General features: G+C 47.1%; 1 protein-coding gene across 2 annotated transcripts in view; it reads left to right on the top strand.

Moving 5' to 3' along the window:
* Window positions 1–21,554, top strand: part of ARHGEF18 (Rho/Rac guanine nucleotide exchange factor 18) — a 48,417-nt gene that overhangs the window by 4,407 nt on the left and 22,456 nt on the right. The window contains exons 2-12 of one of the 2 annotated variants that reach the window (XM_056512649.1): window positions 699–835; window positions 1,135–1,634; window positions 3,212–3,422; window positions 4,024–4,138; window positions 4,772–4,829; window positions 5,043–5,087; window positions 5,372–5,452; window positions 5,760–5,862; window positions 6,377–6,551; window positions 18,711–18,778; window positions 20,283–20,346. In XM_056512649.1, the coding sequence (XP_056368624.1) occupies window positions 699–835; window positions 1,135–1,634; window positions 3,212–3,422; window positions 4,024–4,138; window positions 4,772–4,829; window positions 5,043–5,087; window positions 5,372–5,452; window positions 5,760–5,862; window positions 6,377–6,551; window positions 18,711–18,778; window positions 20,283–20,346 (1,557 nt within the window). Of the gene's footprint in view, window positions 1–698; window positions 836–1,134; window positions 1,635–3,211; window positions 3,423–4,023; window positions 4,139–4,771; window positions 4,830–5,042; window positions 5,088–5,371; window positions 5,453–5,759; window positions 5,863–6,376; window positions 6,552–12,890; window positions 12,964–18,710; window positions 18,779–20,282; window positions 20,347–21,554 lie in introns of those variants that run through there. The other variant, XM_056512650.1, reaches the window with a different exon arrangement.

Here is a 21,554-nt window from a genome sequence, read left to right as displayed (position 1 = left end):
TCCACAGGAATGTGCTTCAGTCAGCTGGACCATCCATTGTGCCACAGAACACATCCAGACCTTTGGTTTCTCAATGACTTATCAGATGGTATGCACACACTCAGGTTCACACTCCTGCCTAGGGAAAATCCAGAGGAGTGATCTGGAGCCAGGAGAATTATGTGCTCCTGGTATTGCTCTGCATATTGCTCTGCATATTCAGTGTTGTCTGGAGCCATCAATTTGCCTCCCAATAACCTTTATTACCCACCCACCCAGGTGTCATTTATTCCTTATGGATGAAAATAAAACCACCGTCAGTACTTTTATTCCTGGATTTCTGATTCAAAGGTCCATAATGTAAATAACAGACATAAAAACATGCTTAATTCTTGTACTGTGGAAAAAGCCTCGGCAGCATAGAACACCCTGAGAGGGTCTGACTGGAACAGTGCAAACCTGGTCTGTCCCTTTGCTCATCCTGCGGGATGAGGTTTCTGTTGAGGGATGAGGTTTCTGCTGGCAGGAAACCCCAGCACCAGATTTCTACAGGAGCAAGGCTGCTGTGGTCAGGAGATTGCCTGGCACTGCCTGTCTGTGAAGGAGCAGAGGGCATGAGGAGCATTTCAGCACTGCCTGATGTCACCTGTGGGTGTGCAGCTGGTTTCCCATCCCTCCCAGATGTCTGGTTACCTGCTGAGACCTTCTCTGTCTTGCAGGGTCTGACTGCAAGCCGTGCTTACGGGAGTTCACTGACCACCACAGCCCTGCCTTGGAGTATCCCACCCCCAAAAGCTTCCTCCCATCCCTGATCGCTGAGGATGATTCCTTCTGCACCAGCATGGCTGAAGAGAAGGCAAGTGTCCTCTTTCCTGCTGCTACCACTATGCAAGGCAGAGGCCAGGGACAGCAAACTGGGGGGTCAGCACCATATCCAGAGGGGTTTGTGGTGGAGTAGGAATGGGGGAAGGTGGTACTGACCCAGCTTGTCAAGGAATACAAGGTTATGTTGCTGTGAGAGACAACAGGGGAGGGTGAGTATTAGAAAGCCACTTGCAAGTCTGGCCCTGCTCTGCACCCCAATTTCTGCATAGGTGGTGTCCCCTTGCAGGGTGGGTGTGAGGCTCTCAGACAGGATTTGTGCTGCCTTTGCAGGAGGACTCGTCTTCCACAGAGCTGGATGTGCCAGCAGCAGACTTGCACAGCAGCACGGAGGATCTCCTCTCAGACTCTGCTCTCCATGGCACAGAGTATTACAAAGATCTGGGACTCCTGAGCCTGCCATCTGCCAAAACAGCACCAGACATGGCAGCACAGCCAGAACAAGGATCCCAGACTGTGTCTGCCCTTCGCTCACTGGAAGAGAGACCAAGGGCTCTGAGCAAACTGTCTGTGGATGTTGCTTTTTCCAATCCCATTTCCTGCTCGGTACATTACGGCCAGGCTGACTGTCGTTCTCTGAACAAAGGCCACCTGTGCTCCTGTGCAGCTGTGCCAGATGATGGTAGCAGCACTTCTGAGCATCCTGCAGAGTCAGACAATGAGCTGGACCTGCAGGAGGCCCAGGATTCCTTCCCCACGCTGGTGAGATCTATGTCCACGTCCCGGAGGCACAGCTGGGAGAGCCCTCTGTCACCCGTGGAGTGCAGGCGCAGGTATGGCAGGACTGTGAGTGATATTTGATGTACACAAGGCAGTGGAGGTGTGAGGCTGAACATCACACTGCCTGCAGCTCCAGATGCTGCTGGGTGGTCTCCCTCGCCTGTCAGCATCTGCCAGAGCAGCTGGACACCCACTGCTCATGTTGGGTGGGATGTGGAAGTGCTAGAGCAGCAAGAGGCTTTAATGTCTCCTTGGAAGTAGGAAGATCCTCTTTTCCTGGTGTTGGGGCCAGGAAGAGGATCTCTCTTTTCTGTCTGGAGGGAATCTTAAACAGCATCAGTTGCCCCAATGACCTCTACCTTCTGGCTCAAAGGGAATTTTTTTCCATCAAAGGGGGATTAAGAGAGCTCTGTCAAATCCTTTTTCTTCTTGTCTGTGAGTTGGCTTGGTGGGGCGTGTGCCTGCAAGCACTGTGCTTTCCTCCAGCCCTCTGCCGTCCACATGGCTGCAGAGGGGTTGTGTTTGTAGCATGGTGCTGAGCTCTTCCTGGGAGCAGAGTCAGGCCTGGCATTCCTGCCATCCTCTGCCACATGAATGCCTTGAGCTCCAGGTTCCTCCAGGAATGCTTTCCCTGCTGACAAATGTATTGATCTCCCAGCTGACTGGGATTTAGGTGCAAGCCAGCAAGGACTATTTTTATCTCTCCTCCTTATACGGTACCCTAAAATTATCTTAGCCTGAAATCTTGGCAGTCCTCTATTGAGCTCAGACTTTGGTTCTCAGACCTATTGTTGTCCCATGTGCCATGGATCATTGACAGTTTATGCTGTAACAGGCACATGAGTAGCAGTGGCATGGAGTGGCTGTGGGTGTCAGGGACACGTTCTGTACCCTCACTGGGTGATGAAGCACGTGTGAGCAGGAGGCCAGGGAAGGGGAATACACCTCACTGTTCCCTAAGCAAATGCTTCCTGAAGCCTGCCTGTGGCAGCAGGAATGAAGTGACAGTGATCTGCAGACAGAACCCATGCAGACACTAAGACTTTCCACTGAGCTTTATCCATCATTTTGCTCCTGTGTTGTTGTCACTGCAGCAGTGCTCAATGTGCAGGACACTGTGAGGCACTGGGGGAGCTGGTCCACCCCTCATTTCTTAGAAAATAATTTTTTTCCTTCCTCAAATCTGGGCCCTGGTGAGAGCATGATGCCACAGTGGTGATGCGATAAACAACATCATCTGCCACTTGCAAACGCCCAGAGGGACTTTCCTGGATGGCAGCTGACAGGGCAGCAGCTCTGGGGCAGGCAGGACGGGCTGCTGCCAGGGTGGCTGCACAATCTCAGGGGTTGCTAAGAGATCAGTGTGAGCCATCCAGCACTAAACATCCCGGGTGACCAGGGAGCTGGGGACTCTGGTGGCAGCCAGAGCAGCTGTTTTTAACAGGCTCAGGACTTGCTGTCCAGGCTGATGCTTCCTGTCATTTTCTTTCCCATGTGTCTGCTGTGGGAGCATCCTTGTCCCAGTTGCATGAGCTTGTTAGGACCACCCAGGCAGGGACATTGCAGGGGCTGCCATGCTGGGCAGGTCTGCTCAGGTCTGCTCTGAGGCCTCTTCCTGTCCCCTGCTTAGGTTCAGCCTGGATGTCACAGAGCTGGGCAGTGACCCAGAGCAGGATGATGTGGAGAAGAGGAGCCAGTCCTGCCTCCAGCCTCACGTGTCCCTTCAGCTGCCCAAAGGGGAACAGGGAGCCTGGAGCAGCAGCCGGCATGGCACAGTGATCAAAGTGGAGATAGAGCCACTGCACCCAGACCTTGTGGCCAGCCCCAGCTTGCAGGAGGTGGTGAGTGTGGAGGGCTGGGCATGGGGGCAGCAGGGCAAGCTGGGGGTGCAGAAAGCAGCATACACAGGTGTCAACTGCAGGCTGGACTCCTTCAATGCCAGCAAGGAACCAGGAGGTCTGCAGGAATCTCAGCAAGGATGGGCTTTTTCAGATAAACTGCCCCATCTTGTGGGATAAAGGCTCTGGGAGCTGCCTGAAGTACAGCCCTATTTTCCCATATATTTAGCTGGAATTTCCCTGCCCTTATGCCTGTTCCTCTTGTCCTGTCACTGCAGCTCTAAGAAGAGTCTGGCCCTATATTCTCTCTAATCCTCTGTCAGGTAGTGAAAGTGTCACACACACACCCCTTACACACTGCTTTGCTCTGAGGAACACCTTTAGATACAATTAATATTAAAAGGACAATTGCATCACAGTGCTACATGTCCAGTAAAAGTGTCACTTGCTCCAGCCTTCCTGAAGCCAACAAACAGCTGGGCCTAATGGTGTCCTGCATCATAACCCTGACAAAACAAGAGGGAAAGGGTGAGGGATCAGCCATGGTGGAGGCTCCCTTGGTGCACAAAGCACCAAAGATTTATGTGACTTTTTACTTCTCCAGAAATGTGTCAGCAATGGGAAGAGATTGAGGTCCAAGTCTGTCCCATCAGCCTGTGAGACCATTGCCTCCCCCCAGATACCTCACAGTTTCAACACTTCTCTTCCAGCTGTGGAAGGTTGGTATAGACTTTATGCCACTAAATGGGTTCAAGATGCAATTAAGAAGATAAAAAACTGGAGCTATAGCCTCCAGAAGTGTGGACAGCCTCTGCTTTCCCCTCCACATGGTCCCAGGAGCTCCTGAAATACAAAGCCAGGCTGGTTCTGAGTCTGGCCCTGGCTAGCAGAGCAGTGTCAGCTCATACATGTCCATCCCCAGTAGCACATTGCCACATAACCTCCCTGTGGCTGTTGCATTGGTCACTCCCTACTCAAGTCCCACCTGTGAGGATTGCCCTGGAGAAAAATGTAGTGATTTCAGAGGCTGGGAAGGGGAGAGGAGGCTGGCTGTCATGGGGAGGGGCTCTGGGTGGTACCAGCTCCTGCCATACTGCAAGCAGGACCCTCAGCAGCAAATATAATACAGGCTGGGGAGGGGACGGGTAACACAGAAAGATGATGTAGCCTTCACTTCCCTCATAGAAATGTAGAGCAGAATCTCCTTCCCTTACTGCTCCTGGTATTTCTTCCTTGCCAATTAAGACAGAGTGGGAGTCTAGCAAGATTAACAGGGTCCAGTTGCATAGATTGCAAGGTGATGCTCTGCAAAGGCAAGTCAGGATCCCTGCTGAGAGTGTTCTGTGTTCCAGGTGTTGAACCCCCTGCTCTGGAGATGCTGGAGAAGGACCATGTGTCCCCAGACCACGTGTAAGTGTTGTCAGTCCTGGCTGGTTTGAGGTGAGGGAGATTTTTGAGTGTATCTGAGCTACTGGAGATGCAACAGCAAAGGAGATCCCATTTGTGCTGGGGCACAGCTGAGCAGTTGGTTATTAACCAGCACCTGAGGCCTTGTGGGATGCAGAATGTCTGAGCAATGATATTTTCTAATCCCTTGCTTTTCTCTTGCCCCATCCTTGGTAGGTTAATTGTCCAGAAGGTACTTCAGGAGCTGAAACATTACCATGGGTAAGTGTGTCTGGCACAGGGATGTGTGGGGAGCTCACAGGTCTGCCTAAGACACACCTGGCAAAGGACATTTGGTCTCTTGAGGGGCAAATTCCCCAGGGTACCAGAATCACTGATTTATTCCAGTGAAACCAGGGTAGAATTGCAAGGAGAGGGGGCATTTCATGTGCCTCCTTGGTAACTCTAAAAATGTTCCTGTCCCATCTAGAAAATGAGAATTTCAGCTGACCCAGAAATTCTGTTTTTGTGTTCTTTACTGTGCCTGATGCCTTTTCCCTGCCCAGGGTGAAGCAGAGAGCTTGTGTGCAAGAAGGCAGCGATTCTTCCCAGCAGAACCTCACTTGGTTTGAGTTCCTGTCTAATGAGTAAGTGAGACAGCAGGTGACACACACTTTGTGTTCTGAGAGCAGACTGATTTTGACTCCCCTCCACCAAAGCTCTACTGCCCCACTAATAATGTGTGCAGGACACTGGTATCTGCAGGGGTTCAGCCAGGAGTGTGGCACAGAACAAAACCTGCACACATGAAAGTTCAGCTCCTTATTTCCAAGTGCCTCATTAATAAATGACAAGGCTGATGCCAAACCAGATCCTCCAGGAGATGGAAAGCTCACACTTGGGGTCCTAAAGTAATGCATTTCCCTTTTTTAAGATATTTTGGTCTCCTTTCAGAAATGAGGACAGTGGCAAGAGCGATAAAGCAGAGAAAGGCACAAAGGTGATGCGACGCCTGAGTTCCCTGCGGAGCCGAGTCACTGGATCCTGGAAGGATAAGGTGAGAGAGACATGTTGAATTTGTGGAAGGAATTGTTAAATTCTTCAAGTAGAAAAGGGGATCAGTAGGGAACATTTAGCTGGATTGCTTTTGGGTGGAAGAGGCCTCTATGCTGATCAGTAGATACACTGTGACCCCTAAAGCAGTACTAGTGTGTGGGACTGAGTAATCCCTGAATTCCAACCCTCCTTGCTCCAGGGCACATTCTGGATGCTCTTATGCTGCCTTGGCACTTTTGTGCACAGCAAGAAGAGTGCCTTGGCTGGGTGACTGCCTGGATGACTCTTTATGGCAGGAGGAGCCTGCAGAGGGACAGCCAAGTGTGTCCTGCCCTTCACCACAAATGGACCTAGACTAGAGAGACTGGCCCAAGCCTTGGGAAGGCATCTGGGAAAAGCACTGCCATCCCACTGTACCTGCTGCCCAGCAGCTCTCTGCTCGTTTGTCCCAGTGGGGAAAGGAATGTCTGAGCAGTGCAAGGTTGTGACTGAGCTGTGTTCTTCTCTCCTTCCAGGGTAAGAACAAAGAGCAAGTCAAGGAGAGAGAGAAGGAGAAAGAGACAAAGGAGACAAAAGAGAGGTGTAAAGATATCAATGGGCACCAGCTCGTGCCAGGAGTTTTCTCCAGTTGCACCAGCTGCTCACTGTGTGCCAAACCTCTTGGGAATAAAAGTGGTCTGCAGTGCCTGAGTGAGTATGGCTGTCACTGCCTGGCTCTGCCCCAGCCTGTGCTCCCTGCCTGCCCTCCAGCCCAGGCTGTTCTCCTGCCTAAACCAGCCCCCTGGATTGCTTCACTTCTCTGCCTGGCTTGACTCTACCCCACCACTCTGCTTGGTTTGGCTTGGATGTTTCTCCAAATAGTCTAAATGATCTCTGAATCCTGCTTGGCAATAATTCATCCTTATTTTCTCTGGCCACTTGACCATTTCCTGCCCCTTTCCCCCAAGGAGGGTTCTAGATCAACCTCTGTTTTACTAATTTTTTTTTTTAAACCATGTAGTTCTGCTTTGCCTGAACAAATATCCCAACTGCCTGAGTGTAGCTGGACCTTTTAGGCTGTTTTTCACAGCTGCAGTGATGTCTCAGCTCAGTTCTGTGCATGGGCATTTCTAGGGATTTCTAGAGCATCAAAAACTTTATTAACTAACAAAAGGTCAAATGCTGCCTTCCAGGACATGCATGGGTGAGCCTGCTGCTTTTCAGCTCTAAGTAGTGCCAGCATGCATGGGCCTATGTGCTCCCACTGCATCCACTGTGGCATGGCTTTGGCTGACAAACCCTGTCCCTCCTCTTTGGGGCAGGTACTCAGGGCACTGAAGAATGTTTTAATTCCCAAGGGATTGTCTGTGGGCAGAGAAAATTTTCTGGAAATGAAAGGATTGCTCTCTTTCTCCACCCTGTACCCTCAAGCAATGCTCGATCTCTCAGAGGCTCTTAAGGTCAGTAAAACCTTTCTGGGGCATAAAGGGACTGATTGCCCTCGGACATGTGTGATGAGAAATACATTTTCCCTTCAGGGCAGCTGGAGGGAAATTGAAAAGGGGCACAGAGCTGGCTATTAGTGAGTATTTTTCAGACATCACAGCAAAAGGTAGGAAGCAGGGAGCTGAATAAGAGCTTTGCAGATATTTAGAGAGAACCAAAATAATATGGGAGGAGGCAGAGCTGTGCCTTGTCATTCCTGTGGGAGGACTCTCCCAGCCAGAGGCTCTGTTTGCAGTCCTGCACGCTGCTTTACAAAAATACCTTAACCTGGGAGGATACAGACAGTCCTTGATAGCCATGAGCATGGAGGCATGCTCCATATGGTCTTGGGAACTCTGAGGGCATTTAGTGTGAGTGATTCTCCTCTGGACAGCCCTATGGAGATCTGTGATCTGGAGCTGGAATGAGAGTGTGGCTCAGCATGGTTTGTCCATTATAAATACACAGGGACTGGACATGAGTTATGGCAACTTTCACCTTCCCAGCCCTCTCACTTGTTCTGTCTTGTGAACGTTTAGGAGAAAAACTCCAAGGTGGCTGAGGCACTGGTTTGTGTTTGGGACTCTGTCACATCTCCTTTGGCTCTTGGCTGCCCAGGCTAACACAGACAGCAGAGCAGTACAGCTTGTTTTGTAATGTTCCCTTTGCAGAGGCTTGAAGTGAGGCTGAACAATCGAGCAAGGTTCTGAGATGTCCATTAAAATTAATGGCTGTCTGTGGTGAGAGCTGGGCTGGGACTTGTGGTGTGACAGCTGATGGCCTGAGAGTGCCTATATTTGGATGATGCTGGGCGGAAATCTTTGTGAGCTGCTGCTGAGCTGGTAGTTGATATCAGCAGCTTCCATTACTGCAGCTCAGAGCAGTGTGTGGTCTCCTGACCAGTCCCTGATAGAGCTCTGGAGCAGCAAGCTCCGGGGCCACCGGGAAGCCAGAGCAGCAGGCCTGCTTTTCAGAAGTGTGAGCAGCTCTGTCAGGCTCGGCCTGAGCCGTGGCTGCTGCCAGGTTGTGAGGAGATTTGGCTGCACCTCTTGTTTTCTCCTGGTGAACTCTCATTTGACCATCCCCTCGCCTTGGCCCCCGGCCAGCCCTCGCCCATCGCTGGTCAGGTGCTGCTGCTGCTGTTGTCTCCGTGGTATTTTTAACTGCAGCACCACCACGTGGTCCAAGACAAAACGGGCTAGTGCAAAACACAGGAAAAGATTGTGGTTAAAGAAAGGGATAGGCTGAAGGCGGAGAAGGATGGAAGAATGATTGCAAGCCTGAGGTCTTTTCACTGTCCAGTCGACACAAAAGGTCTGGTGACTTCCATGGCTGTGATAAGCTGCAGGAGCAGAGCTCTTCTTATTAGCGATGCTAACAGCAGGAGGAATTCTGCATTTAAGTCAGAACAAAAAACCATTGTTCTGCTAGAAACATGTGTGTGAGCTGTGAAGAAAGTGGGCAGCTTGGATAGCCTGGTACATGGTAACTTGTTTCTCTCTCCCACTGAGTCCTCCCATCTATCCTCACCCCACACCACACAGAGTCTCCCAGGAGAAGAAGGCTGTGCTGTGTGGCGAGAGCAGAGATTCAGGAGAGACTCTGCAGCTCAGGATGTGCAGTCAGGAGCCTGGTAGGGATGAAAAACAAAGAGGAATGATTGCAGTCACAGGGATCTCGACAACAGTGGCCACCCAAACTCTGCCATTACGTAAACTATGAGCCGTGAGTCTCTGGGTTTATTGTTCACCTGGAAATGAGAAAGCTCCTCTTGAGCCTTTGCTATCACGGGTGGAGAAGGTTCTGTGCCTAAATTAATCCTCTCTTATAAACATGCTTCCAGAGTTTATGCAACAAGAGTTAGATGAGTCCCAGGGAAGCCCTGACAGGAGGAGAGCTCTCCAAGTAGGCTGTGCCATGGAGGCGAGCCAGGGCTATGCTGTGGAATACAGATGGAAGGAGGATTGCTTCCCTTGAGCTTGAGCACTGGGGTAGAGGTGGGTCTTCCACATTTAGCTGACAGTCAATCTCTATTACTTCATGGGAAAGACAGAGCCCAAGCCCCCACAGGGGTGTCAGACTGATCATCCTCTTCTAAGGAAACCTATAGCTGCAACCAAAGTTTAGCAGGCTCCTCTTCTTTAAGAGAAGGGGCTCAGTTTAATGAATCTTCCTGAACAATACAGGCTGTGCTGGACTGTCCACCTGTCCTAGGCTGACCCTTGCTGGCTGCTTCAGTGCACTGGCTGATCTCTAACTGTAACAACTGGTCTCCAGGATTTATTTAAGGCGCATTGTGAAAGAGGTTTGGAAAACCATTTCCTTTCTCACAACAAAAAAGGGAGAGGATGTAGATTTCTGCAGTTTGTGAGGCAAACATCCTCCACCCATGGCCAAGGAGAGGCCAGAAGAGCTTTTGCTTTAGACCTGAAATTTGGTGTGAAATTCACCTTTCACTCAGTACTTGTACGTGCAGGGTTTTGCTTTTGGATTCCCAGTGCAGTACCAATAAGCTTATAGGTGAAGGATAATTTTGGTTCATGATAAGGAGAATTACTTGATTTTCTATCCTGAAATTTCTGTTCACAGCTCACACAGAGTACTAAGAAATCTGAAAAGCAGCAGGCAACCTGGAACTTTGCATTTCCGTAGAGAGGCACAGCTGCCAAAAATCTTCTGTTTTGGGGGGGAAAAGGAGATTTGGGTGCTGTAACATGATGACAGTGATAAATGGACTAGGAGTCCCACTTGGAATAAACTATTACTGACAGGAGTCCAAATAAACAGAGGCAAAACCAGAGCAGCTGAGTCGGGCTGTGGGTTGAGACGGTTCTGAGCCAATGGAGCAGGATCTGAAGCAAATGTGAAAGCGGCTGCAGAGCTGATTGCAGAGAAAACACTGACTGAGCTGAGTGTCTGACACAGAGCTGGCTCAGCCAGCTCGAGAGGGCTTAGAAAAGGAAACCAAAGTACATCCTATTCTTAGTGCTTCTCTTTTTCTGCTTTTTACTTTCTTTTTGTGTCTGGGCAGTACTACCTTGATCTGGAGCATCTCCAAATGCTGCTCCTTCCTTTCCCTGATAAAACCTCGAGATCTTGCACACTTGGGCTGACAAATGCATGAGGACAGTAATCAACCCGAGACATTCAGCAAGAAATCTTTTGCTATTACAGAATTACACAGGATTAGACAGCTGGTACTCTTCTCTTTGCAATCCAAGCCTTAGCTCTAAGCTATGGAGTCTTGGAGCTGGCTGCTGTGCCAGATTTTGCACTGATTTTGTGGCGATGCCCTGAGGCTGCACAAGCACGGCACGTTCTCTCCATGAGCTGCAGTTGGGCAATCTGCAATGCTTTACTTTTATATTACAGCAAAGCACGAAGTTTGAAGTCTCTAAGGATTAATCAGTCACCAAGTGACAGCCAGCTGTTTACCCCCAAACTGCTTTATGTAATGATCATTTCTCTGTAGTGCTGACAGGCCCCAATAAACAACTGGGACCTCAGTGTACTCAGTCGTGTAGAGAAGCAGCACAAAAGGGAACATTTTGGAAAAGCTTGCAACTATGAGATGAAGATAAAAATAAAATCGATTAAACAGGTGGCAGTGTGAAAACTAGAGATCACATTGGCCCCATGGCAGGATTTCATCATATCTCCAGCCCAAAGAGTGGCAAGGTGGATTTTGAGAGGGAAGTTTGTTTTGTAATCACATATGTTGTGTTTTCAAGTTCAACAGGCAAGTAGGATATGTGTGTTTTAAAAATTTAAAATATGACAAACTTTCGATCAGTATTCTAAATCCTCAGAGTGAAATCAGGAGGGGAAGTTGGGTGGTGAGCTCTTCCAAGTTTTCATGCCTACACTGAGTACTCCAGCAGCCTCCTGCTAGTACATCAAATTGTATTGGTATCAGGGAAAAGGTGTTTTTTCCAGCAAGCAGTTTGGTTCTGTGAGTCAGTGCATGGATCTCCTGCTAGGGAAGATAATTCCCCCTTGCTCTCGTTTGTCTGTGCAGGGGTCACTGACAGAGGCCTGGGCAGGCACTCGCTGTTGAGCGGCAGATAGGGAAGGCAGCACCTGCCAACCCTCCAGGCACTGCAGCCTTGCCTTGGCAGGCTGTTCATAAACACTCCAGCACGTTGGGTTGGCAAGTCCCACCAGGCTTTTAATAACAAATTATGTATTTCAAGGCACAGGCAATGTGCAAACACACATGAAGTGCCATGCTGAAGATGCCACTGGGGTGCCACATCCCATCTGTTAGAGTCCTCTTTAGTCTGGGAGGAACTGTGAGGCTGCCCTGAGGGAAAAGTGTGGCCTAACGGTGACCATGTGCCCTCCCTGAGGGGAAAAACATGGGCTGGGACGCCATGTGTCTTCCCTTAGAGAAGTCATGGGTTCTGGGCAGCCGGGTATCCTCCCTGAGGGGAAAGTGCAGGCTGAGGATGCTCATGGTGTCCCTGAGGGGGGACATGCAGGCTGGGGGCCCTGTGCCCTTCCTGAGGGAAAGTTCAGGCTATGGGTGGCTCTGCCCTCCTTGCAGGAGGAAGCAGCAGGCAATGGATGGTGGTGTGCCCTCCATGAGGATGAAGCAGAGGCTGAGGATGCTCCCTCTGTGAGGGAGATGTGTGTTGGGGGCCCTGTGCTCTCCCTGCAGAAGAAAGGAACAGGCCATGGGTGGCCATGAAGGAAAGTGAGGGTTGTGAGTGGCTCTGCTTTCCCTGATGGAAAGCACAGAGCTGGAAGGACAGTGTGCCCTCCCTGAAGGAAAATGGGAGGTCAGGGGAGACTCTCTGAGGGGAAAGCAAGAGCTGTGAAAGGCTCTGCCCTCCCTGAGGGGCAGGAGCAGCTGGAGTGGCAGTCTCCTCCATGAGGGGAACGAGGGTGTCAAAGGATGATATGGAGGGCGCTGCTCCACCCTGAGGAACGCCCTCGCTCAAAGGGAGAGGCTGTGGGTAGTTGTACCCTTCCTGAAGGAGAACGCAGGCTAAGGTGGCCATGTGTCCGCTTTGAGGGGAAAGTGTGGGCTATAGGTGCTTGTGCCCTCCCTGAGGGGAAACCGTCAGGGCTGCATGTGCTCTTCCCGAGGGAAGGAGCAGGATAAGGGTGGCCGTGTGCTCTCCATGGCCGTGTGCTCTCCATGGGGAGCGGGCACGGGCTGCAGGTACTGATGGCATCCCTGAGGGGAAAACACGGGCTATGGGGTGTCCGTGTGCCTTCCCTGAGGGGAAAACAGGGGCTATGGGTGTCCATGTGCCTTTCCTGAGGGGAAAACACGGGCTAAGGATGTCCGTGTGCCTTCCCTGAGGGGAAAACACGGGCTATGGGTGTCCGTGTGCCTTCCCTGAGGGGAAAACACGGGCTATGGGTGTCCGTGTGCCTTCCCTGAGGGGAAAACACGGGCTATGGGTGTCCGTGTGCCTTCCCTGAGGGGAAAACACGGGTTAAGGGTGTCCGCGTGCCCTCCCTCAGGCCGCCGGCTGTCCCCGAGGGGCCGGGACCCTGCCCGGCCGTGCCGCGGCGCGCACGCGCACCCCGCTCCCCGTTTTTCCTTCCGGGACACGGGGGCGTTTCCTGTTGCTGTGGCGGCGGCTCCCGGGACCGAGAGGGAACCGGCGGCTCCCCGGGGAGTCCGGTAAGAGACCGGGCTGTCAGCTCCGCTCCCCCCGGCCCTAGCGAGCCCCCGGGCACCGGCACCCCCTCCCCGGGGCCGCGGCGCGGGGTCCGCCCTGCCCCAGTCCCTGTGCGGGCAGCGAGGGCTCCGAGGGGTCCCGGCGTTTGGCCGGGACAGCGGGTTGATTTTCGCTTTGCACCGATCCCGCAGGTTTGCAGCCGTCCCGACGTTTGCAGCTCAGGGCTTCAGCTGCGGGACGGGACGCAGCTTGAAAGATGCAGTGTTTACAATAGAAAGCTCTTTCATGGGCTGCGCAAGGAGTGGTAAATGTTGCTGTGTGCGGTAGGGAGGCGAGCGGCTGTAGCCTGTGTGAAACCAGCTCTGTTTATGCCGCAGCTTGAGTCTGAGCATCCTTGTGTTCATTAAATCCCGCACCTCGGTCATTACACATTGTATGTACTGGTGCTGCAGCAGCGAGAAAAGTCTGGGATGTGCGTGAAGGGACCTTAAATGCCTTAGGGAAAAAGTGGTGAAAACTTTTGTCCACAGTTGCGAAGACTGACCCATTTTAAATATTCCACGGCTCTGGCTCCTTGGGGAGAGGAGCGGGAGATGGTATCAGCATAGCTTGTGTGTGCTGAAAGGAGACGCCAGCAGGAGCTAGGAGTGGTGATGGATTTTGGAGGAGGAGCAGGGAAACAGGCAGTGATTCGAACAGCTTTCTGAATGTTTCTGGTACTATATTTAGTTTTGCTGCTCTAATAAATAAGCATAATTTCTGATTATTTGAAGATTTGGTGTGTCACCAAGATAAAAAAGGCTGCTTCTTAGTTCTTTTACACTCCCTCATAAGAGAGTTTTATGGGAGGCTTTTTTATTTGGCCTTTCTTGTTTAAAGTTATGAAGGTAATAGTTTCTTTTTGGCACGGTAAAATAAAAGAAACCCATGAGCCATGAAACATGGCTCTCAAACAGGAGCCATCAGACATTGTGTGTTGTAGTTCCACCTACTGTTTACCTATGAAATATTTTAAATACCTTTTATGATTGTCATAGTTGCTGCTTCAGTTCTGTAGCGTAGACTGGGGGAAGGGTTCAGCGTGAGGGAATTGAATTGGGACTCTGATTTCTTTCAGGATAACATGCAGATTTTACTTGGCATTGTTTAAAAAACAGAACTATTGGTTGTTAATGTATTTCTGTGCCTAAAGATAACCCTGTGGCTGTTGGAATTTGCACTGTTGGGAATCACACAACCCCTCTGCTTCCTCCAACTGATATTTTGACAAAAGAATCAGATATAGTTAGCAAGTAATTATAGGTTGTTCTGGAGACAAAGAGGAATGCTCTAACAGGGAGGCTGAAACTTGATAATTTGGTGCTGTTGCTCTCTGGCGTGGACTGTCTCTATTTCAGAATGTGAAGTATCTCCTCTCCCTGCACCCTTCCAGTTTTAGTTTCTGCCTCTGCGTAATTAGACAAGTGAGAAAACAAGTAAACACCGACCACTGGAGCCACTAGGACAAAGTTAAATCTGCTCCGAGTTCCTCAAGATACCTGACCTGGATTTACCCAATACAAAAACTTCCTCGTGTTCCACTGAAACTCCTCCTCTTTCCTGAGAAGTTTTATTGCAGTCACTCTGCTTTTTCTGGAATGCTGTGGTGGTTTGAAATGTTTCTTGGCTGTTGTGTTGTGCATCTCTGTATAAATGCAAAGTTTATGTTCAGTGTTAATCATTCATATGAGGGTTGTTTCCTTTGTCAGTTCAAGAGGGAGGAGTTCCTTGTGTGCTGTAAGGGTAAGGAGGGAGGGAAGAGATTCTCTTTGATCCCTGAAGCATTGGACAGTTGAAAACAGGAAAAAAATATTAAAATTACTAATTTCACAAGGAAGCTATTTTGTCCTTGGCTCTCTTCAGCTGGTTGGATTTCATAGGTGGTGAATATATCCTTGAACTCCTTGTATCATTAGAGCCACTGTTAAAATCTGTCCCTGTTTGAACTTAGCTGCTCTAAAGTGTTGGGTATTTCTAATCTGTCATTTAAAAAATAAACAAAAAATCTTTGAGATAAAGAAAGTCAATAGTTGAATTTTATATTAATCACAGCATTTTTGTCTGTGAATTGTTGTTTGCAAATGGTCTTTTAAGAGTTATTTTATTTGGCAGCACCGTTCCAGACCAAAGGTCAGGGTCATAGTGCTCATAATGTCTGGTGAGTCATAGATTTGTCCTGAAATCCAATTCTGGAAGACATTTATAGGACATTGGCAGTGTCTGATCCCCTGGAAGGTATTCCAGCTGGGAAAAAAAATGTCTTTGCCTGCCCCTTTCCAGCCAGGTTTGTTGCCCTCTCATACTGTGAACAGGGTGATGCTTTTGGGTGTTGTAATGTGCTGTCCAGTAAAATCCTCCTAGGTTGTAAATTACTTTCTGGGAGCTATTGGGAAAACATCTCATTAGTAAGGGAAGGTTTTTTCTTATACCAGGTAGTAAATTCATTACCCTCAGTCATGAATAGGATCTTTTCTGATATTTATGAGGCTTTTAAATCTTTCATTGCTGGTTGAGGTCCTTGCTTCAGTCACTCATTAGCTCATCTTTGGCACAGACCCCTGCAAAATGCTTCAAGTGAGTGACAGTCCCTGATCTGGGATAATGTGATGCTCCCAAGATTCTCAGCCTGAATTCCAAACCTGTTGATGAAAGCCCAGGAGCAGCCCTGGTGGGTTTGCTCTGTTTCCACGCTGTGTGGCTCAGTTGCTCTGGTACCCTCAGCTGTAGTAGTGGTGCTCCTGTTCCCATCCAGTCAAGGTGACCCAAACCCTGGGACCCTCTCAGTGTGTTGGCACTTTGTCTGACATTGTCAGCACTGGCCAGAGCTGCAGCCCTTCTGCATAGTCTGCATCAAGATGACATCCTTTGGAGGGTCTGTTTTTAATATTCTTGCTGTTCAGTGAGTGGTTGAGAGAGGAGGAGACAAGGAAGAGCCTGGCTGCAGTCCTTTGAGTTTTTATCTCTGCCTTTCTCAGGAATATCTTCTCTCCTCTGCAGTTTGGGAAGAGCTTGCTGATGGAACTGTCTTTTTTTTTTTTTTTCTTCCCCCCTCCCACCGAATTCTTGATCTGAATAAGACCAAATTCTACTGATGGTAAATGCAAAATTGATTTTTTGTCATTTTGAGTTTACTGATGCTGCTTTACTCTGGATGACTGGAAGAGGTAGAAATCTGGTATTTCTATACACCTTTTAAAGATCTGTTTTATTTCTCTACACCTGCAAACAACCCTGCATGTGTATCTCTGCTCTTAAACATCAGCCTTCATGTGTGCAGAGTCCTGTCCCTCATGTCCCTCATTTTCTCTTTGCTGTTTTTTCCACCCCTGCAGTTCTCTGATACCATTTTTAGAGAAGCTTAACAAGAATGCAGAGTAATAGGAATAAATGCAGAAATCTGTATAAATGCATAAAAAGCATAAAATGCATAAAAAGGAAACCACAGTCACTAGTATTCAAAAGCTCCTTCTCATCCTGAATTAGAGTGGCCTTCCTTCAGCACTGCAAAAGTGTTGAATAGAGGAAGCTGGAGCATGTTTTATAAAATGAAGCATGCTTATAAAACAGTCTTCTGGCAGGTTTCAGATTTCTCTTATGTGGGCAAAAATAATGCCACTTTGAAATCATTAAATGAATGCATTTCAGATAGTCTGTGGAGAATCAGATCCTTGGATTCAGCTTCAGTTTCCTGCAGCTTTTCTGTAGCATTTTCCTGTTTTCTAGCATGTTCTCTGTGTTGTGTAAAGAACCTTTCAGCAGTGGAGGGAAGTCATACACAGCACTATTAGATATGTCAGCTGATTAAGTGAAGAATGCCTACTGAGAGTGCCACAAGCTGTTATCTTTAACAGAGCAAGGGCATGATTTTAAAATTGAAATATCTTTTTAAGTGAAATCCCTTTTACAGTTACCTTAACAAGGAAACCAAGCTTTTCAAGTAGAATTGGTCCTACTAATCATTGATAGAATTACTGAATGTAATCACTGAAAATGGGTACATATCAGGAAATATGAATATCTAATTGAAATTTGATGTTGCTAGATGACTATATCACAGAATTCTAGATGATTTCCATGGATTTCAGGACTGTGTGGGAAGGCAGTGGCTGTAGGAACATGGGGCATCCATTGGGCTGCTGTTCTGCCCCTAAGGGAACCCATCTGTGAGCAGGACTTGAAGCCAACCCAGCGTGACATCATGGAGAATTTTCTCTATTTCCTTTTGTGTGGTGATTTTTGTCCTACAGTTTGTTTCTTTGTCTCAGGAGAAAAGGGATTTCTATTGTCAACTATTTGTTTGTTGTTGAGGCATGTCTTTTAATAAGCTCTTCATTCCCTTGTGGTAGGTGGAGGCCTTCTCATTGCTGAAATAATGAATATATTTATTATCCTCTACACAGTTTTAATAAGTGATAATTTTGCTACATTTTTCTCGTGCATTTGCAGAGGCACATACATCTGAAATTAGATGTGATGCCTTTTGGTTTGTGGCATGGGGTAGTGGCAAGAATATCCCAAATAAGAGAAGTTGTGGGAGGTGATAGTTTTTGTGGAGGGTTTTTTTTTTTTGTGTTTGTGGCATGCACTTGGGAGCAGAGCTCTGCACTTCATGTCCCACACTTGGGGAAGTTGTATGACATGTGAGCATCTTGCAGGTCTGTGCACTCAGTCTTTCAGTCTTGTTTTTAAATATCTTTATTAATTTATTTGTGTTTAAAGCCAAGTAAGTATTTTGGTCCTGTTCTCTGGTTTTTGCTGAAAATATGGAAAACACAAGTGAGCATCTCTAGGTTATCCAGGAGCCTTAAAGCAGATCCCCAGTCCTGGCACCAGGTGGGGGTGGTTCTGAAGAGACCTTAAATAGTTTTTCCTCTGTGCTTTAAACATAAATTGGCTTTTCTCTGGCAGATATAGTATTCTTCTTTCCAGTTTTGTTCTATTTCTCTTTTAACAGGCATGTCTGGCAAAAGGCAAATAAATTCTGATGTCCTTTACTGAGTTGTGGGTGTCCTGCTTTGCTTTTGATGAAAGATCTTATTTTATAGATGGGCAGAAAGGTTGCAGAAAAATTTTGGTACTGTCAGTTCCCCTCCTGTTTTCTTAATAAATAGTTATCAGGAGGGGAATAAAAGAGATTGGATTTTATTATACTGTTAATTGTTTTATGGCTTTTGGGTGAGAGGGCTGCTTGGTTCCTGTATCTGGGAATAATTCCTTTGTGCAGCTGGAAGGGTGGTAATGCTGTGGTGCTGGTAATGCTCTGATGATTCTGGAGAGTGTTTTGATCTTTAATTTACTGTAGTTACTGCAGCTCCCAGCAATAGCCCGTGAGGAAAGGCAGCTATTCCTGTGGAGCCAAAGAATTGCTGCCCTCTTGATTGGTGTCAGTTTTGGATGGAGAGACATGGAAATGGCCTTTGCAAAGATGAGGAAAGCTGTGCTCCACTGAGTGGAGGTTGGGCAGAAATCTGCTGGTGCATTCCAGAGTGGCTCTTGGCTCTTCCATGTGTGAATTGCACTCAGTGGTGCAGTCTTGCTGAAAGGGTTTGGTGTAAAATCAAGACCAGAACATGCACAGCCAGGATGCTTGCCACAACATCTGAGCTTACTCTGCACCTCTTTCAAAATTAAGATCCTTTGTGTGCCATTATTCCTTTCCCTAGACAGGAAAGAAGAATAATTAAGACTTTTTTGTGTGCGTGCATTTCAGATTGTGCAGTGAATGTCCACAAGAACTGCAAGAGTTTGCTGACTGAATGCAGCAGCATCAGACCCAAGGTGGGCTTTAACATTTGTTCTTCTTTTATAATAACAAGGCTTGACATAATAAGTTTAATTTATGCAAGTGGTTTAGTTTACATCAGCACAGAATCTTGCCCTACATCTTCAAGGCATCGAGTAGTTATTAACTTGTTATTACAGTAATTAATGATAATGTATGGAGGGAAAATAAAGTGAAATATTTTACTGCTGTACTGTGAACTAGTTAGCCTGTGTCCCAGAACTGTGACTAGCACTAGTCCTCAAACCTATCACTTTTTTGGGGAATATAATTGAATTATGTGGTACCTTTGAATGTTGTACCATCTCAAAGCTGATGGCAGAGCATGAGGGGTGGAGGAGAATTTGGCTGTTGAATATGATTGCTAAACTGGAAAATGCAGAATAAGTGATTTCATTTGGGACCTATGATGAACTTGGTCTTGCTATGCTTATGTTTATTTTTTATCTCTGTCACCCTGGTGCCTGTGATTGCATGTAAGGTCACAGGTTGTTTCACATAGATGTCTATCTGTTGGGGCTTTTTGTTCTGGTATTGGTTTTGAAAATCATTTCCTTCTCCTTATAACTAATAATACTTGAGGGAGTTTTAGTTTGTTTTAACCTGCAAGTGCTGATGGTTTCAGAGACTGATAGGAGATTAGGGAGTACTGTGAGGGGGAAAAGAGAGAGCAGAGCAGCTCAAACCTGAGCAATTAGAGGTTAGAGGAAGTGTGTTCAGGCATTGGTGATATAGAATGGAACTCTTCTGAGGGCAGAAATGATCTTGTGGGGGATTTGATATATAATTTTAAACATCTCAGGGCATTGTGAATTTTCCTTTTAAACCAAGAAATTCACTTGCTCTGATGCTTTCATTTCCACTCTTTAGCACCACATGACAAACCACTCCTGAAGAGAGCAGAGAAGGATTGGGGGCACAAAATGGGGTGAAGAATTCAGTCAGAAATGGGAACCCCAAAGGTTCCCCAAAAGCCATTTGTTACAGCCTGTATTATTAATTTAATTTCTTTGCATCTTTGATAACTTGTATCTCAATGGTTTTTAATACCCTAGTGTTGCAAGAAGGATGAAGTTTAGCAGAGATTACCAAAGATGCAATTTGAAATGGACAGTCTGAATTTTGGTTGAAAGTGGCTGGATTAGTTTAGTCAGTATTGCTGGAACTAAACAACAGCAAAGTGTCAGTGAAGACTGTGAACATGAAGGGGTTGCTTTCTTCTCATAAATTAATTATCAATAGCTTTAATTCAGCTGTAGTTTAAATTTTGGTTCTATTTCAGCCTGATTTATACTTTGTGGAATTTAATACAAAGTGTTAATGTCTATATGTCATTTGTCTGGCACATGAAAGAATCAAAGCTGTTATTGTGTTAAATCTTTTATATTCTCAGTGAACATCTTCACTTACAGTAAATGCTATAGGATAGGAAAAATCTGATTCATTTTGGACTGAAAGTTTGGTCTGGATGTATAAGAATATTGTATTTTTTTCCTGTAGCAGAAAGATTTGCAGCACAGACCTTCTGGATCTCCACAAAGTTCGCCCCAGTGCATTTCCCCAGGTTTGTACTAAAGAATGATTTCTGTGCTCAAGGCTTATCTGTTCTATTGCATTTTTTTTCTTTAATATGTTTTAAAGGCTATACACTGTGTGTTATTGAAGTATAGAGAAGGTCTCTTTTAATAAGATGGTTTCATTTTTTTTTTCTATTGGGAATGGCTTAGAGGCTCCTAGCAATCTCCTGTGTGTTTTTATCTTTTTATCTTTTTATCTTTTTATTTTTCTTTATACCTTCTTGCTGTGTAACCTCAAAATATCATGGTGAAAAGGGATCAATAAGCTCGTTTTTCATTGATTGTCTATTCTCTGGCCTCTGAAAAGACTAGAACTGTGAACTTTGTTTTACATCAGATTTTCATAATTGTCTATTTAAAACTTGCCTGCAGCTAGTGGTTGCTAGAAATCTCTAAGACAAGCTAGCACTAATGGTCTGAACATAAATCTTTGTTGAAACAAAGTGAGGAAAAAAGGATCTGGGAGGGGAAAAAAGCAAGAAGAAAGAACATCTGTATTTCAGCATAGGCTTTGAAATATCTTTTTGCTCCTGGAAAAGACCATCCCAGTCAGAGGTGTATTAAATAACATTTTAATTTTACAAGATGTTACAAGGTGTGCATTAACAGGACAGGTGAGTGTCAAACACAGCTGATTTGAATGTCTGAGCATCACTCTGGGTGTTTCAGGTGCTTTCAGGTACCATTTGCATTGCAGGGTGTCCTCTTCATTAAATGATCCTTCCCAAGAGGCAGCACAGGGGATAATTGTTATAAGGAGATAAGTGGCTGTTTGTGTTACCCAGAATGGGTCTGTGCATTTAGGAGAAAGTGCAGAGACTAAAATAGGAAGCAAGGGCTGATGCAGATGGGAGCAGCAGTCAGTAGGGCTGGTTGGTGAGGAGCTCTGTGGTACCTGGTGTGTGTGAGGGGAGCAGCGATCGATGTGGGGCTCAGCAGTGTGCAGACAGTGCTAATTGAACTCAGAAAATGGCTTGTGGGCCATGCAGGCTCTGCTAGGCACACAGTACTCATTTTCCTTAGTCAAAAGCAGGAGCTGGAAATTAAAGGAACAGCTAATAGCCTGGGCATTGTATGTTGTTAGCCACAGCATAATCCTGCAGACTGCAGTGCCCAGCAAAATAACCCAAAGATATTGTCTCAATGTAAAAGAAAAATTCATTTTAAGAGAGGTATAAACTGTGTTGTGTGTCCC

The sequence above is a fragment of the Oenanthe melanoleuca genome, chromosome 28, assembly GCF_029582105.1.
Source record: "Oenanthe melanoleuca isolate GR-GAL-2019-014 chromosome 28, OMel1.0, whole genome shotgun sequence".
NCBI lineage: Eukaryota > Metazoa > Chordata > Aves > Passeriformes > Muscicapidae > Oenanthe > Oenanthe melanoleuca.
This window is presented reverse-complemented; position numbering and strand designations above follow the sequence as displayed.